Below are 25,228 nucleotides of genomic sequence, written 5' to 3' on the forward strand. Positions count from 1 at the left end.
ACATTCCAAATGGTTGTACTGGCTATGGCCAATGTTTCTGCAATGGCTCTGATTGATTTTCCATCTTCTCTAAGACTCACAATTGCTTGTTTTTCACCCAAAGACAGCGCTCCGGTTTTCATGTTGTTTTCACCTCTGAATACAGTCTGCATAGACAAAACCTATCTTACCCAATCTGAACCTGAGTGTAGACATTCAGTGGTATTTATTGATTGAATAATGTATGTAATAGGACACACCTGGGCAACAAAACACACCTGTCAGTCATATGTTCCAATACTTTTGCTCACGTGACAAATGGGTGGGTTCGAACAAAAAGGTGATATTTTCTAATTTGTGCATCAGATCCTGATGTAAATACCTGGAAATAAAAGCTGAAACGTTGATCTCTGGTTTCACATTCATCGTTTGATGTCAAGCCCAAATGTTTTCAGTCTACAGCAAAAATAAAGGAATTGGCCTCACTGTTCCAATACTTTTGGAGGGCACTGTAGTAACCACCAAAACATGCCCTTAAACGGTGCACATTTCACAACTTAATGCACAGGAGAAATAGCACAAAGGTGATGCGTCATAACTCATTGTTTGTACTTTTCTCAAAGGTTAAACAGAGCACATTCCCTGATCTATATGGGTATTGTCAAAGGCCCACTGCGTGACCTCTTGACCACAGCAAGAGACAACCTCACATATGTATAGAAAATCTTCATATCACTGATGTTCACCCCGAGGAACTTGAAGCAGCTGACCTTCTCCACTTTGGATCCGTTGATGTGTGGGGGTGCTCTTCTTCCTGCCGCCTCCTATAGTCCACAATCATCTCCTTGGTCTTGCTGACGTTGAAAGAGAGGCTATTGTCCTGACACCATGATTTCCGGTCATCAACCTCCTCTCTGTAGGCTGACACTGTCAGAGATGAGGCCCACGATGGTTGTGTCGTCAGCAAACTTAACAAGGATGTTGGTGCTGTGCGAGTGAACAAGGTTAAGCACACAGCCCTGGGGGGTGCCTGTGTTGGTGATCAGTGTGGATGAGGTGCGGTCACCGATTCTCACCACCTGTGGCTTCCCCGTCAAGAAATTGAAGATCCACTTGCAGAGGGAGGAGCTTAGTCCCATGTCCACAAACTTGGAGACAAGTCTGGAGGGGATAATGGTGTTGAATGCTTAGCTGTAGTCAATGAACAACATCCTCACATACTTATTCCCTTTGTCCAGGTGGGAGAGAGCGGTGTGCATTGTCAGAGCGATGGCATCGTCTGTAGACCTGTTGGACGCACTTCATGATGAGAGGTCAGTGCTATCGGGCAATAGTGGTTCATACATGTGACCTTGGTGTTCTTGGGCACAGGGATAATGGTGATCATCTTGAAGCAGGTGGGGGGTACAGACAGGCTAAGGGAGAGGTGGTAGACGTCACTGAAGACCCCTGCTAGCTGGTCAGCACAGCCCAACGGCCCTACCTGATACACCGTCTGGGCCAGGAGCCTTGCGAGGGTTGATCTGCACTGCCTCACCTCAGCTGCAGTTAGTGTAGGATAATGTAGGAAATATGTGTTGGGCTGGTCGACCTCTCAGACTGTCTGCTTGAGAGAAATGGACACACTAGTATCATGTTGTACCAGTGAAGGTGTGGAATACAAGGACTTGTGTCTATGAGACCAAATGGCCGTTATTCTGATGTTTTAGGCTTAGCCAGTTGCGAGAATTGATCCATTATATTGTTCTGGGGATTTCTCAAGTATGGTAGTTTTCATCATCTCATGTATAAATTGTCCCCTAACAAACACTACTGGGTCCATTCATAAAAATCTCCATGTAACTACAGTCTACAGCATTTTCCTTGGCCCAGGCTGTGCCCCCAACACAATTGCATACTATACAAATGAATAGAATAGAATAGATCTTTATTGTCATTGTCACAGGTACAAAGAAATTAAAGTGCTTCCAGTCAGTGGATCATTCATTGACTTAAATCAGTAAAAAGGATACAATTACTAAAGTGCTAAAATTACTCAAATAAATATACCTAAGACTGTACCGTAAACAACCACACACAGTCATTACATAATACATAACATTGTGCACATTATGTTTTGCCAGCAGCAACAGTGGTTATTGCAGTTGGATATACACTGTTTTAGTCTGTTTGTCCTTGCCTTGATTGATCTGTATCATCTGCCTGAAGGCAACATTTCAAACAGGGAGTGCCCAAGAGTGTGAACTGTCTTTTATGATGTTCTGGACATTTTTGAGACAACAGGATCTGTGTAGGTGTTCCAGTGCGGGGAGAGGGTAGCCAACAATGCTGTTGATGACCCTCTGAGCCACTGTACAGCTGGTATACCAAATACATATGCAGTATGTGAGGATGCTTTCAATGGAGGCTCGGTAGAAGGACCCCAGCAGTCTTTGTGTGATGTTATTCCTGCTGAGTGTTCTCAGGAAGTACAGTCTCTGCTGGGCCTTGTTCAGCAGCTCAGAGGGGTTCACACTCCAGGATGGGCTGTCCTGTATCTGGACCCCCAAGAAGCGGAAGTCCCGCCACCCTCTCCACACTTCACTCCTCACAGGTGAAGTGTAACAAGTTTACTTTGTACGCTGTGTTGGTTGACTGTGTCGGCACAGAGCACTGCCCAGCTTCCACGTCCAAATCTGTGCCCACGCCATTTTCAAGTAGCAGTGCAGCAGCCTGGTGAGCAGCAGAGGTGGATAATGTCAATCGTCCTGTTTCGCGGAGGTCATCAATGTACCTGCAGTCATGAAAAACAGCACACAAATTTGGAACTACAGTCAAGTAGTAGCCTTTGCCTCAGATAGGACAGTGGAGAGACAGGACACAAATGTAAAAGAGTTTGCCCTAGCCAGCTGCAACACATGTAAGGGCACCATCACAAACTGTTTAATGACACACATTTTGCATATTCTGATTGGATAGCCAATAACTTGTAATGCAACACCATAACCATATATTGGCCCTTATTGTTAGAACTAGGCTAAGCTAAATGCAAGTTCCATTGCGTAGTCATTGCCATTGTGATTGTTTTGTTAAGGTCTCAAGGCATAAAAATGACACTTTACGAAGTTATTTAACATTAATATGAGTTCCCCTAGCCTGTCTTTGGTCAGGCAGCCAGTGGCTACTGTAGACATTTGGATAAGTATAAACTTCTAGGTAGATAACATTAGCGCTCGCCAGCTAGCAAGCTAGTTTAAGTAATATAACCTACGGGGATCTCTAATACAAGGTATATTTGGCTAACCACCATATTACCATTGTACGAGTAATGTTATTCTAAAAGCGAAATCCAAAAGTTACCTGATGGCATACGAGGGTCTGAGAAGCCGTCTTCGCTGTGCTCTCTTATTGACATCGAGTGCGTGGTGACGAGAGCTCGGAGTTCTGAAAGACTAGCAACAAGTTCTTCCATATTCTCCATCGATTAAATGCCTTCGAGTCTTCTTAAATTCACGTCAATAACACGTATGTGCCATGTCTGAAATCGGTTTGCGTCGATATTTTCTCTGTAGTGCTGTCCTCTGTGAGGTGTGGTCTTCAGCAGCTAATTTGCATGTTAACTAGATATCTTCAAAAACGAATTTGCATGTTAACTAGATATCATCTAAAGCTTATTTGCATGTTAACTAGATATCTTGTCAAGCTAATTTGCATGTTAACTAGACATCTTCAGAAGCTAATTTGCATGTTAACTAGACATCTTCAGAAGCTAATTTGCATGTTAACTAGATATCTTCAGAAGCTAATTTGCATGTTAACTAGACATCTTCAGAAGCTAATTTGCATGTTAACTAGATATCTTCAGAAGCTAATTTGCATGTTAACTAGATATCTTCAGAAGCTAATTTGCATGTTAACTAGATATCTTCAGAAGCTAATTTGCATGTTAACTAGATATCTTCAGAAGCTAATTTGCATGTTAACTAGATATCTTCAGAAGCTAATTTGCATGTTAACTCAACCCAGTCTCATCCCAACTCGTCAAATATTGACGCTTGGGCAGAGCCCTTTGGCGTCACTATACCGACGCCGGAGGACGCCTTTTTCGTCGTTTTTTGACGCCTAGGGACGCCCATTGACTTCCATGTTAATATGTTCGGCTTTTCCCGTAGAAAATTGTGAACTATGGCGTCGTATTTTGACGCATTAGGTCTCCCATAGATTTTGATGAGCGGCTTTCGGATTTTTACGAAACGTCACTATAATAAGTCGGGTGATTTCGTAAAAATCCGGCCGATGTGCTTTCAACATGATTTTTTTTGTTATATCCAAGACATAAACGTTATCAATGACATAAACCTTATTTAAGGACATAAAAGTTATTTATAAAATGGACTGATACCAAATAAACCGATCTAAAAAGGTAGGCCTATATGCATAAAAAAGAAAAGAAAAATAGAATCCATCGGGGGAGGAATATCATTTTATTTTAATCATAATTTTAAGCGCATGGAAGCAATCATGTCAAATGCACTGACAGCAAAACCTATAAATTATCCAACATTATTGTAATTTAGTATTACACACGAGTCGCCTAAAAGTTTGACGCTCAATATCTGGCTGGAACTACTTCTTGTCACCCAAACCTCCGCTCTCTCGTACTGAAAAGGTAAGCTATTATCGATGAGGTAAACGTATATTTAAGATACTATCCTACTATACAGTTTTTTTTTTATTGTTTTTAGGTTGGTTTAATGTTATTATGTTTGACGTACATTGCCCGGTGCTTTGCATCACCAATATAAATTAATTGACTTTGTAAACTGCAAAAATAGGCTAATACACTGTGCTAGCTAGTTAGCTAGTCTGACGTTATGTCATGCAAGGTCATGAACCGGTGCACTTTCATTGGACTCAGACCAATGTTTATCTTTGCTGGCGTGGTCCTTTTTACATCTCATAGCTTGCTAGGTATGACATTTATTGTATTGTATTTTTTATCTTTTCTTACTTGCAGCTGAAGTCACGCATTTTCTGGAAACGATATCGATATCCTTATTACCTCACCATATTATTACCTCACCATATCCTTGCCTTACTGCCTATTTTAATAATTTGTCAGGACGTACCTGTGTATACCTGTGTCCACCTACCTCTGTCCACCTGTGTTACGCCATCCACAGGCTCTGCCTGTCTTTCTGTTTGTCTTTCTGTTTGTCTGTGTTTGTGTGAATCTCCAGGCTCCAGTGATCCAGTCCACCCTACCTGCACAAGATCCACACCTGCGGTCCAGTTTCCCAATAACTTGCGGTGACATACCCTGGTTTGCCCTCCACTCACCGCCAGATCGTTGTTTTTACAACCTGGTACCTACGTTCCTGGCCTCCTTGTACTTCCGAGTCTATTATCTACTATTTGTATTCAAAGTGTTCTAATATTGCACTTTCTTGTGTCCCAAAGAAACATCCCACTCGCCATCTGCCCATTTGTCTGTCTACTCTTTCAACTCAATGATGAGTGATTTGCAGTTGATGGAATTGGAGGATGAGCTCAAGAGTGTAGATACATTTCTTGAACATCTCAAGACAGAAGAGGTAAAGCAGCTTCTGTTTTGTCTATAGTTAACAGTATTCCTTCTTACCAGTTCATATAAGATACATGGAGGCGTATTTAAAAGACATGAATCAGGAGGGTTACACTACTTTAACTGCTTTTTCTGTCAGTAGTCCGAAGGCATTTCCCATATTGGTAAACCTTTCTTAAACCAAGTTGTAATTCTAGACAGAGAAGAACAGACAGAAAACTAAGACCACATCACCAAAGCCTGTTCATTGGAAGAAGAGGGACCACAATGGGGACATTGTTCACCAGCGCCCACGAGCCCTTAGAAAGCAGTCAACATCACAAAGACCAGACGAAGGAAGACATGTTTCTTCTTCACCGCCATTAGACCATGGCCAACACCTAGACCATGGTGAATAATCTTTCGTTCCAAATGCTGTATTTCAACAGTGTGTTGTGGCGATGTTGGAGTTACGATATTATTATTTTTTCTCCTCCCTTTTGAAGATTTGAATATGCGGCAGCTTGAGGACCTTCTACAGGACTCAGAGAACATGGAATCACAAGATTTTGTTCAGCAGCCACCATTGTCCAGTTGGATTCAAAGGCAGAAAGAGGTCCAACAATGTTGGCAACAGGCGAGGCCACAGAACTTTGACAATTTACTTTCTGCTGAGAACATCGTACAGATGACATGCAATCACTGTCACGTGAAAGAAGCTGTCATCCGTTGTGGGGAATGTATGCCCTCAGAGTGGTTTTGTGCTGAGTGTGATGGCTCGGTGCGTAAACACCACACTCTACACAACAGGCAAACCATCATGGATGGATTTTTCAAATACATCCCACCAACAGAGGCTGTGACACTCTGTGACACTGGAAAATACAGCATTTGTGAACAAGGTTGGCATTTCTTTTACAATTGATTGTCAATTTTCTTAACAGATCATTCTTATCTGAAATTGAAATGTGTTATTTAAGTCATTACTCACAACCCAAACATTATTAATTGTATACCTTATGGTTCTTTGCCTTGCAGATTGTTTTCTGCCAACAGCTCTACCTCAAAGGATATGCTCCTGTGACACCGCTGATGCAGCAGTCTCTGTTGGTAGATCCATCATACTGGTTTGCATAAATGGTAGGATCTTGTTAAACTGTTGAATTTTTTTATATTACTAACACGTCACTTTGGTTTCATGTTATTGATTTGCCTTTCATGTGCTCTCAGGCCGTTATGATCTTCACGTTCCGGTGCTAACATGCAAACATTGCAACCAGAAATGGGCTCCAGAAGTCAGTGACTTTGTAAAGAGTGGTTACTGGCCTGCTACCATGCAGGCACAGACACTGTTCCACCAGGATCTCTTCCATTCCTTTGAGGCTATGAAGACAGCAGCTCCAGGAATGTCCAGACAAGCCTTTACAGCAATGTTGGACCAGAGAACAAAGCAATATGGAAGCGTAAGTAAAAAGCAGTTCAAGGTCCACAAGTGGCTGTAGTAGGTAGTACATATTTCAGATTATAGACTGAAGACCTTACCACCCAAAATAGTCATTTGCTTCCTTATGGATTTGAAAAGTTGCATACAAAACACAAAACATACAAAGGCAAAGATGTAGTTTATCGTTTTTGAAAGCTGTATTATATTATTTTCTTTAGACTGGCAAAGTGAATGCAGATGCATTTCAGAGAAGTTTTCTGCAATTTGTGTACTGCAACTATGAAGAGAACCAACTTCTTGGAAAGGAGCCATTGGTCTGTCCAGCCTGTAGCCCTGAAATGGTGGCTGTTTCTGTGGATGGCAACAGAAAGTTGTACAGGTTCCAGAAAACAAACCAGTGAGTTCTGTGCACACATTATGAACAGCCAATGTAGTTAATATACAGTATGTCCAGCTGTTAATGACACTGTTAATGTCAATGTTTTTTTTGATAAGTGCTACATAAATAAAAGGTCCTATTACAAAGGTAGTCCATAATACATTGTCTTAAAGGAGTGAAGAGCCAGGGTTCTTCGATGGAGTGTTTTTAGCCCGAGACTCTGAGGTGTCCAGTTTTGTTGAGGAGGTCCGGGGAACTGTCAAGAGTGTACGTTTTACATTATTCTGAACAACATTTATTGGGATTATTTTGTTCTAATTAAAGTTAAAGTAGAAAACACGATTGCCTTCTGAGAAGGGAGTCTATGATCAGGTGGGGATACAGCACTAGATTCTTATCCAGGGGGCACAGTACATTCATATTGCATATTGCTTTATCCTTCAAATGTACGATAGGTCAGGCAATGACAAAATCTTGACAGTTAAAGTTTGTGTGTTTGCGTGAACAGTCCTGCAATCTAGTGTACTTGAATTAACTATTGTCATGTTCAAATGATTTACTTTGGTAGACCGCAGGAAAAGCGATGTGTGGTGACACCCAATGGAATGCAGCAAGAGAGACTTCAAAGCGGGCCAACAAGTTGGATGAAGAAGGTGTGGAAATTGCTGTGTGTAGACATGGATTTCTTCTCAAAGGTTGGTATGGGTCTGGCTAAGTAGTAGTAAAAAAATAAAATAATATATATTTATATTATTATCTAAATCTTCTTTCATGTGCATTGTGCTTTTTTTAAAGGTCTGAAGATGTATAGAGGAGAAATCTTTGCATATCCAATGTTTCTCCAAAAAGAGTTCCAGAGTGCTACATTTTTGGCCATGGATGTGACCTGCCGATATGTGCCATACTTGACAAAAGTGTCAGAGGCCCTGACGCATCTTCAACCCCTTCAGGAAATGAGGCATTGCTTGTCTGTGATGCATGCCAAAGCCCACAATACAAAATGCGAGGTGATGCTTTTGGCTACTTGACCGTACATTTTAGAGTATGATGTGGCAAACTGAGTGTAAAATGCCATAATAAATGACAATAGCCATACCACAGTGGTCTGGACTGACCCATACAACAACCTAGGAGTGTGTTTAAGTTTTTCTGTAGCCCCTAAGTGCTGCCCTCTAAAGTTGGTAATCTCAGGATATGCTTCAATAACATGTGTCCACACTGCTTTACACATTATCTTCTTCCTGTAGATTCTGTGGACTGCAAGGAACCAGGAGGGCGCCGGCACCACTCTCGGTGAAGAAGTAGAGCAAGTGAATAGTTTTCTCTCCAGATGTGCCCTTACCACCAAGTATATGGCCAAGTCAGGTTTGTAAGCTTATTTCCCCCTGCCAGCCTGCAAATGTACTTGTTTTACAAAATTGTATTGTGATTTTGTTTTGTTCTTCACAGTAAGAACTGACATGCTGACTGTCCATGCTATGGGGTGGAATGAACGGAAAGAGAATGGCCTCCATATAGCCTTGTCTTCTAGATTCAAGAAGTCAAGATTCAAGACATACTGAAGATGATTAACTTTTTAAAGCAGTTACATATAAACGTAACTTTTACTTATTATACCCAAAATGCATCAGGTTGTTATAGTACCCCCTAGTAGAAATTGTAGTGGTACAGGACCTCTGGTAGTTTTAAAGACCTTCTGTATTGCTGTTTTCAGACAGTAGAGAAGACTGTGGATGTAGCTGAGAGCCTGAAGACAATGCAGGAGCAGTTGCATTGCTGTGATGACATGCTGAAACAATGGGTTGTTGATGTCAAGCAGTGGGCCAGTAGCAGTAAGAAAAATACTTAATTCATAAACACTCTCAGTCACTTGGTTGTAATATCTGCATATCTGTAGCTTAAATGTTAAAAGTGTATTTATTTTATCTCTAATCAAGGAAGCGCAGCACCTGGTCCTGTTGATGCTCAAAGTTTGCAGATCACAATCGAAGCACTCTTTGTGAGCATTTGTCAGAAAAAGCACTACCTTTACAGACAAAATGGTATGTATAGTGTAAACATAACTAATGCAGATAAATCTTAGGCTATACTGATATCTTCATTACCATGGCAGCTCTTTTTATGTACTATTGTTTTTACTGTATTTGCAGATCGCAACAAAAGGCGAAAGAAAATAACTCAAAAGATAGCCCAGGAAAAGAAACGGTTGCTGGAAGACATCCAGAGATACAACCAACAGCCTGATGGTGACCTTGTGGACACAGAGTTAGTTGTGCAGAAACTCTCTAACAAAGCTGCAGAGAGCATGATCTGGCCTTGGCAGGAACAGAACACAGGTGTTGCATCAAGATTTAACTTAAGTATGCATATAAAATGTCATCAAATTAGTTTATTAATGTCAAATGTTTTTATTCCTTGACAGACGGTGTGGACATCCTTACAAAGAAGAAGCTCTTTGACCACGTAATGCTTGCCTCACGACTAAAAGAGGAAAAGCAGATATTTGTGAAGGAGATGCTGCAGCACTGCCAGTACCTCAAGGACTCAGTGGCAAAGGTCCAGACACTGATGGGCACTGTTTTAGTGAGCACACAGACAGGAAGTAAGTGTAAATCAAATGATCTGGCTACATGCATTTTCAAATTTATAGGTCAAACTATTTAAGTGGAAACCAATCCTGCAAGTATAGTCTTCGGTAAATTAATTTCAACATAAATTAACAACATTTCCAGGCTTGCCAAATGGATTAACCGAGGAGGGGTCCAAGGGCCTCATCAGTGCACTAAAAAGAAGACTGCAAGACCTGAGACTCCAACAGCAGACCATAGCAGGCACCTACAGATGCACTCTCAAACCAAGTAACAGGCTGGTGGAAGAGGAGGACAGGGAAATGGAAGAAGACATGGACTGGCAACGTGGCAACAGCTCGGATGATGATAGTGATGAGGAGGAGGATGCAGAGAATTGAATTCAAGTCACTTGGATCTGAATCACTCAGTCACAGCTGTAATCGCCTGAGACCTAACTTGATATACTGTAATTTATACTGTGTGTTCTCTCCCTTTGATCTTTACGTGTAATGGCCCAGGCGAGTCAATTGCAACAAAGGCTGCCTCCAGAGCATGACTGCAGCAGAGCACAGAGCATTATTTGTAAATGAGTGGTAGAACATAACACTTAACTTATAACATGGGTGAGTTGGTGACCAAGCTAACGTTTTCGGGTTTTTGTTTTAGATTCACTGTTAGGTAAGGGAGCGCGCTGGCTCTGCCTTCCCATTGCGGGGAGGGCCAGCGGCTCCCAGGTTTTGGTTTTATTTTCACTAACTCAAGTCTTTTCTGTTCAATAAACTTTCGTATTATTTTTTACATACATTGACTTGCGTGGTTGGACTCAATTTATGTTGGCTGGCAGATTGGGCAATTGGGAAATGATGGGGATAAATTATTCATTTATTATTCATCATATATTTATTCATCATATATTTCAATTATCCAGATTGTTTTTGAAAAATTCTGATTTAACTCTGTATAACTCGAGACAACTATCATCTCAATATTTAATATTGATTAGTGACCATTAGTGAAAATCTGAGTCTGGATGAGGTTGAAGTTCTGTGTGTAATATAAGGTGCGTTCGACTTCATGCAGCGCCGGCGTCGCCTGCAGCCCGGCTGACATGACGCAGCCAATGGTATTCTCAGATTCAAGGCAGCCGGCTGTCGACGCCGCCGGCGCTGCATGAAGTCGAATGTACCTATAGACGCATTTTCTGTTGATAGAAATGAGTGGGAATATTTGGCATATAAACCACGCAAATAGGGATCCTCCCAACGGAACCCTGAATTAGCTGAAAGCTACTGATAGCTAACTGTAGTTCTTTAAAACCAATGAGATTCCAAACAATCGTAAAACGAAGTAATCGGATGGTTTCTAATCATGCGAAATTACACATTATGACAAACCAAAAAGGCTAAATATAGCTACCAACAAATCTTGCCATACACCATGATTTAAGTAGCCCTAGCCTACACAAAAGGTGTGTTCGACTTCATGCAGGGCCGGCGGCGCGGACCAGCCAATGGCATTCACTCCTTCAAGTCAGCGAGGCCGGCAGTCGGTGCCGCCGGCGCTGCATGAATTCGAATACACCTAAAGTCAAGGCTAATCCCTCGATGCGTCATCTCATTTAAAATACTACTCCATTGCCAACTAGGGCATTTAATGCTAATATTGATTACCTCTTCAACACCTCCATTATATTATAATCTATTCATACATACTTTGTATGTGATATATCAATTGTTAAGATGTTCTGTTTTCAAACCCTAAACATGTAAACTTTGAAACATGTAGGCCTAGTTGAACTACAAATATGGCGTCGTTCAACATCTCGATTCAGTGTTTAATGGAATACGTTTGTAGTTATTTTAGTAATTTGTGTTTTACACCAATATCATCTCCAATTTTATATTAGATTGATCAGAAATGTAAAATGTATATGCATTATAGATCAATATGCATTATATATAATCAGCACTACAAAAGTAAACTTTGGAATGTCTTTTTCTCATACTTTTATTTTATATTAAATCCGAGTTTTGAATGTTTTTGTCACACTGCATGGAATGTCTCAATGGAGCAACATGGACATTTTCAGCCCGGTAGCAGCATACATTGGAGTACAAGACACATTTTAGATTTTGAAAATGAACATTTCAAGGTGGCGCTGTTGAGCCTCTATCTGGCTTAGAGGTAAAGCCATGTGAAAAAAAGTATTTACTAGTCCAGAATATTCGACAGGGCAAGCCACGAACTAGTACCACCAAGGACATCAAACCCCTAACCCTAGCGCTGTCTGTTCAGACCATGTCTTATGCAGAACAACTAATCATCTTTTAAGTTTGGGGATAAACAAATGCACAAGTGGTTCTGTACCCTGGTTCTGTTTGTGCTAAACCAGGACTATGTGCCACCAAAACATAATTTGACTTTGACCACTGATGTCGTCTATTTAGATTATGAATGGTCTTGGAATCTATACTTGTAAAGATACCTCACTGCAATGGCAGATTTGGATTTTAATAAGACTGTCGTACAACAACGTCAAACCCATTTTTGGAAAGGTCTTAGCTTGCGGGTTCATTTATGTAAATTTGACACATTCCTGTAAACCCTTATCTGATATATTGACCTTTGAACCCTTGCCAGGGGTCACCTTAAAGCCCTATATTTAGTAGTAGTATGGTATTTTGGGTTCCTTTCATGGCACATAGTCCTGGCTTGGTACAGTGAATGACTGGGGTTAGATAAACTGTGTCTTTTAGTTTCATAACCCTAGCCCCTACAGGGGATCAACAGCGCCACCTAGAAAAGGTAATTTTTCCTAAAATTCAATTCAATTTTCTTTCCTATCTGAAGCTAGGATCATCCTGGGATTTTGTATTTAGACCAATATTGACACTCTTCACATCATACTGGAACCATGTGCGAAGATAATGATGTCAAATAATGTTAAGTAAAGTTTACATATAAGGATATTTAAATGTTGACTTTTCGAGTACTGATACATTTTGTCTTTCATAAAAGACCAATGAATGTATATTTGTCATATTAAGTGATTTAAATGTAACTGAGGACAAAGATCTTCTCAAAAAATTAGTTTTTAAATTTAAGTAGAAAAGAACTACATTTCCCACAACCCCGCCAATATGTTTTAACGCTAATATGCGCCATATTTGTAGTCCACGTAAGTTCGCTATGGTTATCATTTTAGTGTAGCCCACATTATTTAATGACCTATTCAATTACTTAAAAAACTTGTATAAGTCTTACCACGTGTCAACATGCAAAAAAATAGAATATATAATGTATAATTCATATAGCCTATCTTCATGCCATCACCTTTATTAAGGCATGGATTATTCTGAATGTGACGTCATCGCGCCACACTCCCAGTACAGATTATTCATATTCAGCCACAAGGATCCATCATTTAACATTGTATGTAATGTGGTGTTAATAAGATAACAAATTTACATCCGCTTGTGATGGCCTAACTTTTAATCTAAGTTTTCTCTTCATAGGTAGTCTACTCTTACCTCCACCAAGCAAAGGATCAGACGGTTGCTTGTAGGCTAACATAAGTGAGTCCAACCATGAAAGTCAATGTTTATAAAAGTAATACCAAAGTTTATTGAACAGAAAAACAAGACTGAGTTAGTGAAAATAAACCAAAACCTGGGAGCCGCTGGCCCTCCCCGCAATGGGAAGGCGGAGCCAGCGCGCTCCCTTACCTAACAGTGAATCTAAAACAAAAACCCGAAAACGTTAGCTTGGTCACCAACTCACCCGTGTTATAAGTTAAGTTTTATGGAGGCAACCATAAATCGATGCCTAGAACCCAGGAAGTGACTAAATGACTAAATGTAAGTGGATAACAAACAAAACTTGAACTTAGAAAAAGATTGTGGCCGTAACAGTATCACAATAAGCTCATAACATGTTACAGTGTATATCAATAACAAATATAGAATTGGGAACTCTTTAAACAATAACCAGGCAGCTAGGCACAGAAATATTAACAGCAGACTTCCAGGTATCCTCCCATTCTTTTACACTGTGAAAAGAAATACACATCAGAATCAGAATATGGTTTATTCACTATGTATGTGAACAAACACAGAATTTACGGTGGCAGGGAGGGGCAAACAATAAACATACGGATCTTAAAGTAAGTAAAAGTGCAAAAGTTTAACTATTTCTTAGAACTAAAATCTAAGAATAAAACAATTTAAATATAAAATATGTATAAAAATAAGAGTAAGACTAAGTAAGTACAATTTTGATAACAAAGTGGTTACTTTATCAAAAGTTGGTGAAATACAGTGATCAATGTTATTTGTTTTTACAATTTCACCATGAGTTTATGTGACTTAAGTTAAAGGTCCCCATGGCATGCTGTTTTTGGATGCTTTTATATAGGCCTTAGTGGTCCCCTAATACTATATCTGAAGTCTCCTCCCGAAATTCAGCCTTCGTGCAGAATTACAGCCACTACGAGCAGTCCCACAATGAGCTTTCCTCAGGATGTGCCGTTCCTGTATCTGTAGTTTTGAATGCTATGAGGAGGAGAGAGGCGGGGCTAACTGCCATGCTTCGGTCGTTTGTAAGCCATGATGTCTCTTGAGGAAAAAACAATATCGTGCTTGCACAGTCGTAGCTAATTTTATCATTGGCGGGCCATATTCTTTGGACGGGCAAAGCAGAGTAAGGGGAGGTAACCTTTCCCCCTTATAACGCATAAGAGGAAAATTCCAGATGGGCCCATCTGAACTTTAATTTTCTCAAAGGCGGAACAGGACATCCAGGGCTTGGTTTACACATATCGCAATTTCTAGCCACTGGGGGACCATAGGTAGCCTGGCTCTGCCCTCCTACGTACTTCCGCTCAATTTGGATTTTGCTTCTGTACTAGGTCTGGGAGCTCGGCTCTGAAGTCGGTTTCCAGAAACAAATTTGTTGTAGGTCCAATCAGCGAACAGAGGGAGTGGCTGAGAACGATGACGTTAATGTCGTGCACTTGTTTGAGTGGTTCAGTAATGGCGGCGGAGAAAGATGCGAGCGAAACTATTCTGCGGTTGTGGCAACGCTGCCGAATATAGGTTAAAGCCGGAGCAAGAACATTCCTTGCTGAGTTTTGTTGGTGGCCATGATGTTGTGGCCCTCCTCCCCACGGGGTTCGGGAAAAGTTTGATTTTCCAGCTACGGCAGCTTGCTCCATTACAGTAGTGGTGAAGGAGTTGGCTAAGGCGAACGCTTGCGATTGGTTATGGCAAATCAGAGTGGTTCTGGGCGGATCCAATTGTTTTACACTTCAACAGAGGACCCGCCTTCAAGGAAGTTAACGTTTGTCAATGGAGAGATCCCAGACCCTCTGTACAAATGAAATGTACGAGGGTCTGGTTAGGACCAGGCTAGACCATAGGTAGGATAGGGGAACTCATATTAATGTTAAATAACCTCCTAAAGTTAAGTTTTCATATCATGGGACCTTTTACACTGTATAAGTAAGGGTTTGGAGAAGCACATTTTGTCGTATTGGCTTAAATAAAATTCAAATCCTAATAGTAATCAAATCAACTGCTTGGACAGTAATATGAATCTGGTATCTGTGGCCGTTACAGGACTATTATTAACACAAAGAATAACGAATTCTTATTGGATACTGCAGTTCTTTAGTAGAGTAGAAGTTAATTTCTCTGATTCAAGTTGGTGATAGTTTCTTCACAGAGGCAATGTATGTTTAATGATAAATGTTCAACTTTTAACAACAGGAACTATAGGCTTTTCACAAGTTGCTTGTGATGAAAAATGCTGTTGGCTACATTTCAGATGGAGGAAAGAACTTGAGATATAGCCAAAAGATAAGAGTACAGTCTCTTAGAGTTCGATGGGCCTAAATGGTGACAAGTCAGATAGTTTGTTGCACAGAACCACCTGGGGAAGTCATCCTTGGAAACTGTTAGGAAAAGGGCAGGCGCTTTTACCCCTAAAATTGCAAGGGATTGTATCTGTCTATTAGGGCCGGGCGGTATGACGGTATATACCGTTCGACGGCAGAAACCGGGAGAGTTTTGGCTATACCGTTTCAACCGCGGTATACTTTTTGACTACTTTTAAATGTTTTGGGTTGGGCAAAAAGGGCTCGCATCTAAAGTCTGAGTGAGGACATGCCGGGAAATATCAAACTGAGGCTTTAACGTATCGACCGAGCTTTAGCAAGGTTGATACGCCGACACCGAAGTTAGATATTGATAGTAAAACTCTGAGCTGTGAGTACGTCACCATGCGGATGGCATGACTTGCATCCGCCAATCGGAACGCTCGTACTGTCGTTGCCTTTAAATAATAGCCAGTAACGTCTTGTAGTACATGCAATACTGTTTTTTCCACCACACTAGTGGCACTGGTAAAATTTCTTAACTGAATTTACAGAACAATTACTATACCGTGATATATACCGTAACCGTGATATAAAATTACTCATACCGTGATAGAAGATTTTGGCCATATGGCCCACCCCTATCTATCACTCTCTATCTAAGGCCTGTAGCTGCCAGGAGTTCCTCTGTAGGATGATAATTTGTTTGGCCACAAGTGCATTACTTCAGACGGCCTAAGGTCAGATGGCTGAGCGGTTAGGGAATCAGGCTATTAATCAGAAGGTTGCCGGTTTGACTCCTGGCTGTGCAAAATTATGTTGTGTCCTTGGGCAAGACACCTCACCCTACTTGCCTCAGGGGGAATGTCCCTGTACTTGCTGTAAATTGCTCTGGATAAGAGTGTCTGCTAAATGACTAAATGTAATGTAAATGTAACTTGAAGCCTGGCAAGATGGATTCATGGACAAACTCAAAAAAGCTTTAATAATAATTAAACCCCCACTAAAAATAATTTAAATGAAACACAATTGCATGCATCTGAGCTCACCTGCTTTGAACGTCCCTCTTTTTAAACAGGAAATTGCAGCCTGAAAATATATGAACAGAGGAATAACAAATAAGATGATTTGCCTGATTTTTTTGGGGTCATTACAAGAAAAGATTATTCATAATGCATAAGCATATGACCCTTACATAAGACAACCTTTACCTTAAATTATTTTTCTTTTTCCCGGGGAATGATTTTTGGGAAGACCTTGAGGAGAAGAGATGTGGGAAGAAGTAGAAAGTGGGTAACATAGAGAGAGGGTTGGTGAAGGAGGTAAAGAGATCGAGGGACTGGGGAAAGGAGGTGCGGAGAAAGAATGGGAGGGAAGAGCAGGAGAACAGAAAGAGTGGGAGGGAGTCATAGGATGTGAAGAGGGAGAGGGAGTAGGAAGAGTAGATGAAGAGAGAGAGGGAGTAGGAAGAGTAGATGAAGAGAGAGAGGGAGTAGGAAGAGTAGATGAAGAGAGAGAGGGAGTAGGAAGAGTAGATGAAGATAGAGAGGAGTAGGAAGAGTAGATGAAGAGAGAGAGGGAGTAGGAAGAGTGGATGAAGAGAGAGAGGGAGTAGGAAGAGTAGATGAAGAGAGAGAGGGAGTAGGAAGAGTAGATGAAGAGAGAGAGGGAGTAGGAAGAGTAGATGAAGAGAGAGAGGGAGTAGGAAGAGTAGATGAAGAGAGAGAGGGAATAGGAAGAGTAGATGTAGAGAGAGAGGGAGTAGGAAGAGTAGATAAAGAGAGAGAGGAAGTCATAGGAGGTGGGTGGGGGACCGGGACAAGGTTAAGGGTGAAGGTTTGATTCTGAGTGGAGGCAGGGGATGTTGCTTCTGGTGTTTCTTCTCTTGTTTCTTCACCAGCTGTGGCAACGAGGCTATTGTGGTCTGAGAGATAAAGACAAATAAGTAAATGTAGAGGGAAGCAATATGTTCTCTGCTCCCAGCTTGAATCTAACTATAACAGCCCCACAAATGAGGTTAATTAAACAGAAACAGGGTCTAATCGGGGAATATTTACTCATCAACAATATTCTATTAGTATATTTTATGTTACATAACGTGTTTAGAAACTAAATACAAAGTTATAAAAAAGCATGTCCCAATGCAAAATATGTGTTCTTACATTTAAGATAGTATTCATAAAGGGTGGTCATTTTTTTAATGATCTCCCTCACAGGCCCCTCTGGTATGAAGCCTATGCCTGCAATGACCTCTGCTGTAACCCCCCCCCCCCTCTCTTCTCTTTCCCCATGAAGAGCAGGGGCTTTAAGTCCAGTTCATGCAGCTTATTGACCTAAAAAACAGACATTAACAAGTTATCAGGCTTTGTCCTCTGTATCAGCTCTCTTGCCATCTGATCAACTACTTTTGAAATAGTATCATACTTCTTCCTACTTTTCAAAGTATCTACTATACTTCTTTTCAAATTGACAAAGCTAGGGGTCCTTACAGGAAGACTATAAGATGTGATGCTGCTATTGATTAAATGATATGGCCTGATACCAATGAAACTGGCATTGATATCAAGTTCCGACCATTATAGTATGGATCTGAATGGAACCGTAACCTAAGATCTCCACATTCTCACTCACAGATATGCGGGCTGAATCTATCACTCTGCCTGCGTTGCGGTGCTTCTTCACATTCTCCCCCTAGTTACCAACATGCAAACTCTCCTCCTTGGACTTAATCCTCTTTTTTTGTGAGAGGCTTGCAAAACATGAAAGGCATGTTTTGCGGTTGACAGTATTCATGACCTGGCAGTGAGGGCAAGGCCTGCTTTTGGGTTTGGTCATTTTCTGCAAACATAAACACATTGACATGTTATAAGCATTACAAGTAGGAATATGAGTAACACACATAAAATAATTATTATTCTTACATTTCATTCCTATGGCTTATGGGTATTGTAGTAAAGTATGAACTTCGGCATGAACATGGAAAGAAGTAATGTATATATTTGTCTCACAAACACCGAGGCAGGTAGCAAGCAGAGCGCGTAGGCAGGCAGATGGAGAGTTGGGGTGAGTGGGATGTTTCTTTGGGACACAAGAAAGTGCAATATTAGAACACTTTGACTCGGAAGTACAAGGAGGCCAGGAACGTAGGTACCAGGTTGTAAAAACAACGATCTGGCGGTGAGTGGAGGGCAAACCAGGGTATGTCACCGCAAGTTATTGGGAAACTGGACCGCAGGTGTGGATCTTGTGCAGGTAGGGTGGACTGGATCACTGGAGCCTGGAGATTCACACAAACACAGACAAACAGAAAGACAAACAGAAAGACAGGCAGAGCCTGTGGAGGGCGTAACACAGGTGGACAGAGGTAGGTGGACACAGGTATACACAGGTACGTCCTGACAAATTATTAAAATAGGCAGTAAGGCAAGGATATGGTGAGGTAATAATATGGTGAGGTAATAAGGATATCGATATCGTTTCCAGAAAATGCGTGACTTCAGCTGCAAGTAAGAAAAGATAAAAAATACAATACAATAAATGTCATACCTAGCAAGCTATGAGATGTAAAAAGGACCACGCCAGCAAAGATAAACATTGGTCTGAGTCCAATGAAAGTGCACCGGTTCATGACCTTGCATGACATAACGTCAGACTAGCTAACTAGCTAGCACAGTGTATTAGCCTATTTTTGCAGTTTACAAAGTCAATTAATTTATATTGGTGATGCAAAGCACCGGGCAATGTACGTCAAACATAATAACATTAAACCAACCTAAAAACAATAAAAAAAAAACTGTATAGTAGGATAGTATCTTAAATATACGTTTACCTCATCGATAATAGCTTACCTTTTCAGTACGAGAGAGCGGAGGTTTGGGTGACAAGAAGTAGTTCCAGCCAGATATTGAGCGTCAAACTTTTAGGCGACTCGTGTGTAATACTAAATTACAATAATGTTGGATAATTTATAGGTTTTGCTGTCAGTGCATTTGACATGATTGCTTCCATGCGCTTAAAATTATGATTAAAATAAAATGATATTCCTCCCCCGATGGATTCTATTTTTCTTTTCTTTTTTATGCATATAGGCCTACCTTTTTAGATCGGTTTATTTGGTATCAGTCCATTTTATAAATAACTTTTATGTCCTTAAATAAGGTTTATGTCATTGATAACGTTTATGTCTTGGATATAACAAAAAAAATCATGTTGAAAGCACATCGGCCGGATTTTTACGAAATCACCCGACTTATTATGGTGACGTTTTGTAAAAATCCGAAAGCCGCTCATCAAAATCTATGGGAGACCTAATGCGTCAAAATACGACGCCATAGTTCACAATTTTCTACGGGAAAAGCCGAACATATTAACATGGAAGTCAATGGGCGTCCCTAGGCGTCAAAAAACGACGAAAAAGGCGTCCCCCGGCGTCGGTATAGTGACGCCAAAGGGCTCTGCCCAAGCGTCAATATTTGACGAGTTGGGATGAGACTGGGTTGGTTAACTAGATATCTTGTTGGCAATAGTTACCAGGGCCGGATTAAGACAATGGGCTTTAGGGGCTGCAGCCCCGGGCCTCGCCACCAGGGGGGCCTCGGGTTGCCCGATGTCGAGTGAGTCAACGGCACCGCGCATAACATTAGAAAAATTCAGAGTGAAAACAAAAACTAAATGTGCGAAAATGTCCGGTCAAGGAAAGCAGAGAGTGGCCAAAATTACTAAACTCGAATAGCTTCGGCGACTTTTTACAGTAAAAAATCGTTGTCAATCAAAAGGAGATGCAGTCTTTCGACACACCCTCCAATCATCAAGCAGAAGCCCAGCGTCCAGGCCAGCCCACTCCTCCGTTCACTCCCAGAGACTCTGAGCGTCCAGAGAAGAATAAAATGGAAGGGAAAAAGATGCCAGGAGGAACTGAAAAAGCCAGGTAAAAAAAGAAAGATCCGTCAATTGATAAATCTAGGTTCCAGCAAGCGTGGGAACAATATGTTTTCTCAAAAGCCCTGAATCTTTCAGGTAAACAATTGGGTTGTAATTTCCGGAAAATATAACTAAGAATATGACTCCAAAGTAATGTTCATATTAGGCTAGGCTACATAAAGCTAAAAAAAAGTATTTTGCACTGAAATGTATGTAAAAATTTCCGATCAAAACCTTGACTAGGTAGGCTATTAGGTTCGGGTTAAGCACCAAATGTAAATCCGTTTTTTGATATTTTAAGGGAAGCTGAGCTTTCATTGCAGTCTTAAAGAAAACGCTACTGCACAACACTTTTTCTGCGTTTGAGTTCCATTTTCATTTTCTCTCAGCCTACTACCAGAGAATATCTAATAAAGAGAGAACTCCCACTCTCGGGAAACTTCCGGGTTCTGAACTGGTTGCAGTTCCACTCAAGTTCCATATGAGGGCGCTAACGGTCGAGTGCAGAATGAATGGAGGTCTATTGACCTATACCCCTCAAAATCCACTTTTCTCAGGATATAATTTTTTGTCTAGTAATTTGAATTCTGAAATCGAAAGGGGAGGCAAAACAAATACACACCACTGGGTGTTAGATTTTTTTTAAAGTCGCCTTTCTGTTCTAAAAAGCCTTTGAAAATGGCATTGACGTCATACACATCGTACAACCAGAGCTACTGCTTGACGACAAGCTCTGGTTACTTCCACTTTACTCTCGAGGCATCGACAACACAGCTGACAGGTTAGGCTCTCCCTGTCAATACACATGCTAGAAAGAGTTTTGGCTTGCTAATGTTGTTGCTAATGTTGCTAATGCTCTGACATTCTGGTTCTGCTTCGGATGCCATCAAGCGGGATCTCTGGTCGTAGTCAGTCCTTCACTAACCAATCAACATTCGTTAGCAGAATGCTAGCGTGTTATGGGCAACAACGACTTACCCTGTAAGAAATCGAAAGGACGTAAATACTCGTTCATTCAACTTTTGATCTGTAATCCATGTTGAACATGCAAAAACTATAATCAAATCTGAGATTTATCAACAACAATCAGAAGAAAGAGGCAAATTTAGCCGTTTAGCTCCATAGACTCCCATTCAACATGCACTCGACCGCGATCACTCCCAGTGGAACTCTGGTGGAACTGCAACAAAATTCGGTACAATGGGGATTAATGGGGAGTGGGCAGGCTCTCCTTAAACAGGCTCTGCTACTACCTTGAACGGACCACCTACGTAAACACATTCCCGAATTCAACGGCGGCGTCATTATTTCGATCAGCGTAACCGGCGTAACGCAAGCGTAGGGTTTGGGTTCGGTGGAATTTTTTTTGGGTTCGGCCGAAACCGAATCCCATCCGAAAGCCCAATATTCGACCGAATCGGTGCATCCCTAGTCAATAGAGCATGACATACTGCGCCAACTTCTTTCTTTTCTTTCAACTTGTTCTCTACTTTGAAGAGCTAATTGATGAGTTTGCATTGAGAAAGAGCAGAAAACTGACCTTTTAATATCACTGATGTGATGATGGTGAGTCACATGTTTAAACTGATCATATTTGTAGAGTGGCTCTGTGGACTTTAAAGCACTGATGTGTCAGTGCACCTGGTGTGGGTTTGTGTGCGTGTCATGATGTGCGTTGGGGCGATATAGGGGCCTCATCCTGGTGTAACCGGTGTAACCCTGTTGAATTGTATTCATGGCTATATAAATATAAGTTAGAATAAATAAGTTCAATATATACTAAATAGCATTTAAGATTTAAAAGTGAATTGATTCAAATGTTAATTTGTTTTGTACTGTTTTATGTATTTCGATTGAGTTCAGTAATATTCACGTTCCTTTAAAAAGAGCCAATCAGAGGACAGGGGTGAGAGGTCGTTGGCTGTGGAGGGAGAGAAAAAACGGGGAGAAAAGGAGTGAGATTGGCACGGACCACCGCGGCGGTATAAATTAGAGTAAAGTTTATAGCCTAAGTGTGAGTGTGATGTTTATGCAGACTACGGACAGTGAGTCTGAAGAAACCTTTGATGTACGTTGCCGGTGATGTGACTGTGGTGTAAGACTCGACTAGAGTTTACATTTGAGAGAGCTAGCTAGTCAGCTCGAGTTAGCTAGAAGCTTCAACGAACTGTGGCCTGCGAGTTGCCTGCTCGGTTGTCTCGGGCACATGTTTCGAGAGTGCAAATCTCCAGGAGCATCGGAGGTTAGGACGTTTACCTCCCCAGCACCACCAGGAAAGTGCTGCAACGGCGGGGAGGACATCAACCACCGCAACAGTATTTTTGGGGTTTTGGTTTGAGGCACAACGGCGCAAATGGACATTTTGTTGAGATCCTCCACTCCAAGTCATGCAACGGGCCTGCAACATGGTTGGTTAATATGATCGCCTGTTTTTCCATTTAGTGGACTAGTTAAGGGATGCCGGCTTAGTTTTAGGATAACGAATTGAGGGGTGAAAAGATTTGTTCAATTGACTGCATATTTGTATTTCATGTGTATTTATATATTTTCAGTAAATATATAAAACGTGTTTCTTTTTGATTATTGTTTAAGCATTTGGGTTTTACACAGGTAATATTAGGGGTTATCATACTAGATTAAAGGAATCTAAAAATTACCACACTAGGATATAAATTAATTAATTAGAGAGACCTTTTACTATAAAAAGAATTCGGGGAGCGCACTCCAAATTAACAGAAGACATTCTAGGAAGCGCTACACTGGTAATTAGCCCCAGGCCTCAAAATGTCTTAATCCGGCCCTGATAGTTACTAGTACTTATAGACCAATTATCACCCTACGTCACACAACTGTCAAGCAGGCTCAACTGCGCATGTGGGTTGCAAAAGACGAACTTCTCCCCATTCTATTACTCTTGGAGTGTCGTTCAGGTCATCATATATCTCTGGCCACTGGATTGCAGGGCTTGATATTAACTTTTTGAGGCTCTTGGCCTTTGGACAAATACATTTACGTTCACTTGTCTATGCACAAAAGTCACTTGACCCCGATACCCTTAAATAGCCTGTCCAAGTGATCGGGCAAAACTAGCCTGGCTAACAGAGGTGGCTTTCTCAGGCAAATGACGAATGAAACAGACAGGTTAAAGAAATCTGAGATTCTGGCTATCTTCACCAGACTCGTATCTACATTAGGCAGTCCTCCCTGATGTTTCTGGTGTAGAATGGAGTGAAATACAACATTGTGCAGACTGCCAGTGAGCGAGTCTGACTGAGGCTAAAGTCAAAACAGTGTAACTGGGTAGTCTCACTCAGATTGCCAGTTTAAACAAATCAGAAAAATAATTGGACCAGCTGACTAAAAGCAGAATTCCCATATCTCTTGAAAGCTGCCCTGCTTGACTTTTTAAATGTAGAATTGACTGTAAAATTGTAAAATTATGAACTTTGTGACATGACGTGAAGACATGGTTGCCGCTCGACTATGCGGTCTGTACCGGGCGACATTCTCACTCAAATTTCAAGACTTTCGTGACCCAAATCAAAATTCTGATGCGACAGATCATTGGGTAATCGCTTTCTCTCCTACAGGCATGTCCTCCTCGACGCTTTTGGTCTTTTTAAATCTAACTATTTGTATTATACGTGTGGTCCTTTTGCCATTTAAAATGCTATCCTTTCCCAGTTTTCTGCAGCCACATTGCGCGCGCATCCCGATTGTTTACAAACAAATAATTGGTCTATTGGTTTCGGGATATCTCTTGTCGGAATAGTTACTAGTAAGGAAAGACTAGTTACTAGTATCTATTCCCGTTTTACTAGTAACAAATTGCCCAATTTTACAATTGTATTATATGGGGCTCTCCTGTACAGATATCTACTATTTGTTTCCAACTAGTATCTATTCCAAAAGGTACTAGTATCTATTCCCGTTTTACTAGTAACTTTTCATTAGATACCAGTACCTATTTTTTAGTTACTAGTAACTAATCCAATAGTTACTAGTATCTATTCCCGTTTTACTAGTAACTTTTCATTAGATACTAGTAACTATTCTTTAGTTACTAGTAACTATTGCCAACAAGATATCTAGTTAACATGCAAATTGGCTTTAGAAGATATCTGGTTAACATGCAAATTAGCTGCTGAAGACCACACCTCACAGAAGACCGCACCATTTTTTGTATTTCTTTTATTCAGCCAAAGAAATCTCCTAGCTCAATTCCCGCGCCTTTCTGGAGCCTGACTATTCACCAGCACAGGCTGATCGCCATATAGCTAATTGAGCTATGGCGGAGACACGTTCACCGACGAACACTAACCAAGACACTAATGAGCAACCAGTTACAGCTGCAGCAGTGTTTGACCGAGTGTTTAATGCTCTGCAACGTGCTAGGCACGAATTGACGGTGGCTCCATCGGCAGGGACTTCTGGCACCAACATTTTGACATCGACCAGAAATCTTTTCAGAAGACGTGGAAATCGAGTTCAAGGTTAGTAGCTAGCTCTATCCAGTTCATTC

The 25,228-nt window shown here is 41.0% G+C and overlaps 1 protein-coding gene and 5 long non-coding RNA genes across 6 annotated transcripts; 3 read left to right on the forward strand and 3 right to left on the reverse strand.

The window, feature by feature from the left end:
* Positions 1-5,283: 5,283 nt before the first annotated feature.
* On the forward strand, positions 5,284-6,136 carry LOC124462545. The gene is made up of 4 exons (XR_006955454.1): positions 5,284-5,324; positions 5,419-5,552; positions 5,740-5,932; positions 6,028-6,136. It is a non-coding gene; the product is annotated as an uncharacterized LOC124462545 (long non-coding RNA).
* A 28-nt stretch (positions 6,137-6,164) lies between these two features.
* Positions 6,165-6,855, forward strand: LOC124462544. Its single transcript, XR_006955453.1, has 3 exons — positions 6,165-6,423; positions 6,560-6,661; positions 6,752-6,855. It is a non-coding gene; the product is annotated as an uncharacterized LOC124462544 (long non-coding RNA).
* Positions 6,856-8,021: 1,166 nt separating this feature from the next.
* LOC124462536 lies at positions 8,022-10,926 on the forward strand. The gene is made up of 7 exons (XM_047014144.1): positions 8,022-8,039; positions 8,592-8,654; positions 9,059-9,176; positions 9,282-9,386; positions 9,495-9,680; positions 9,767-9,946; positions 10,077-10,926. The coding sequence occupies exons 1-7, from the start codon at positions 8,022-8,024 to the stop codon at positions 10,310-10,312; spliced, it is 906 nt and encodes a 301-aa protein (XP_046870100.1). The 3' UTR covers positions 10,313-10,926.
* A 2,582-nt stretch (positions 10,927-13,508) lies between these two features.
* On the reverse strand, positions 13,509-17,258 carry LOC124462546. The gene is made up of 3 exons (XR_006955455.1): positions 16,998-17,258; positions 16,836-16,875; positions 13,509-13,962 (listed from the first exon to the last, which is right to left on the reverse strand). It is a non-coding gene; the product is annotated as an uncharacterized LOC124462546 (long non-coding RNA).
* A 267-nt stretch (positions 17,259-17,525) lies between these two features.
* On the reverse strand, positions 17,526-18,507 carry LOC124462542. The gene is made up of 3 exons (XR_006955451.1): positions 18,418-18,507; positions 17,949-18,119; positions 17,526-17,710 (listed from the first exon to the last, which is right to left on the reverse strand). It is a non-coding gene; the product is annotated as an uncharacterized LOC124462542 (long non-coding RNA).
* LOC124462541 lies at positions 18,508-19,032 on the reverse strand. The gene is made up of 3 exons (XR_006955450.1): positions 18,938-19,032; positions 18,795-18,864; positions 18,508-18,624 (listed from the first exon to the last, which is right to left on the reverse strand). It is a non-coding gene; the product is annotated as an uncharacterized LOC124462541 (long non-coding RNA).
* Positions 19,033-25,228: the final 6,196 nt, after the last annotated feature.

The sequence above is a fragment of the Hypomesus transpacificus genome, unplaced genomic scaffold (assembly GCF_021917145.1).
Source record: "Hypomesus transpacificus isolate Combined female unplaced genomic scaffold, fHypTra1 scaffold_224, whole genome shotgun sequence".
NCBI lineage: Eukaryota > Metazoa > Chordata > Actinopteri > Osmeriformes > Osmeridae > Hypomesus > Hypomesus transpacificus.

Bases quoted from the DNA above. Each gene is read 5' to 3' on its own strand.
- LOC124462536 (XM_047014144.1), top strand. The intron at 9,387-9,494 runs GTATGTATAGTG...CTGTATTTGCAG, and splicing joins CTACCTTTACAGACAAAATG to ATCGCAACAAAAGGCGAAAG. The intron at 9,681-9,766 runs GTGTTGCATCAA...ATTCCTTGACAG, and splicing joins TTGGCAGGAACAGAACACAG to ACGGTGTGGACATCCTTACA.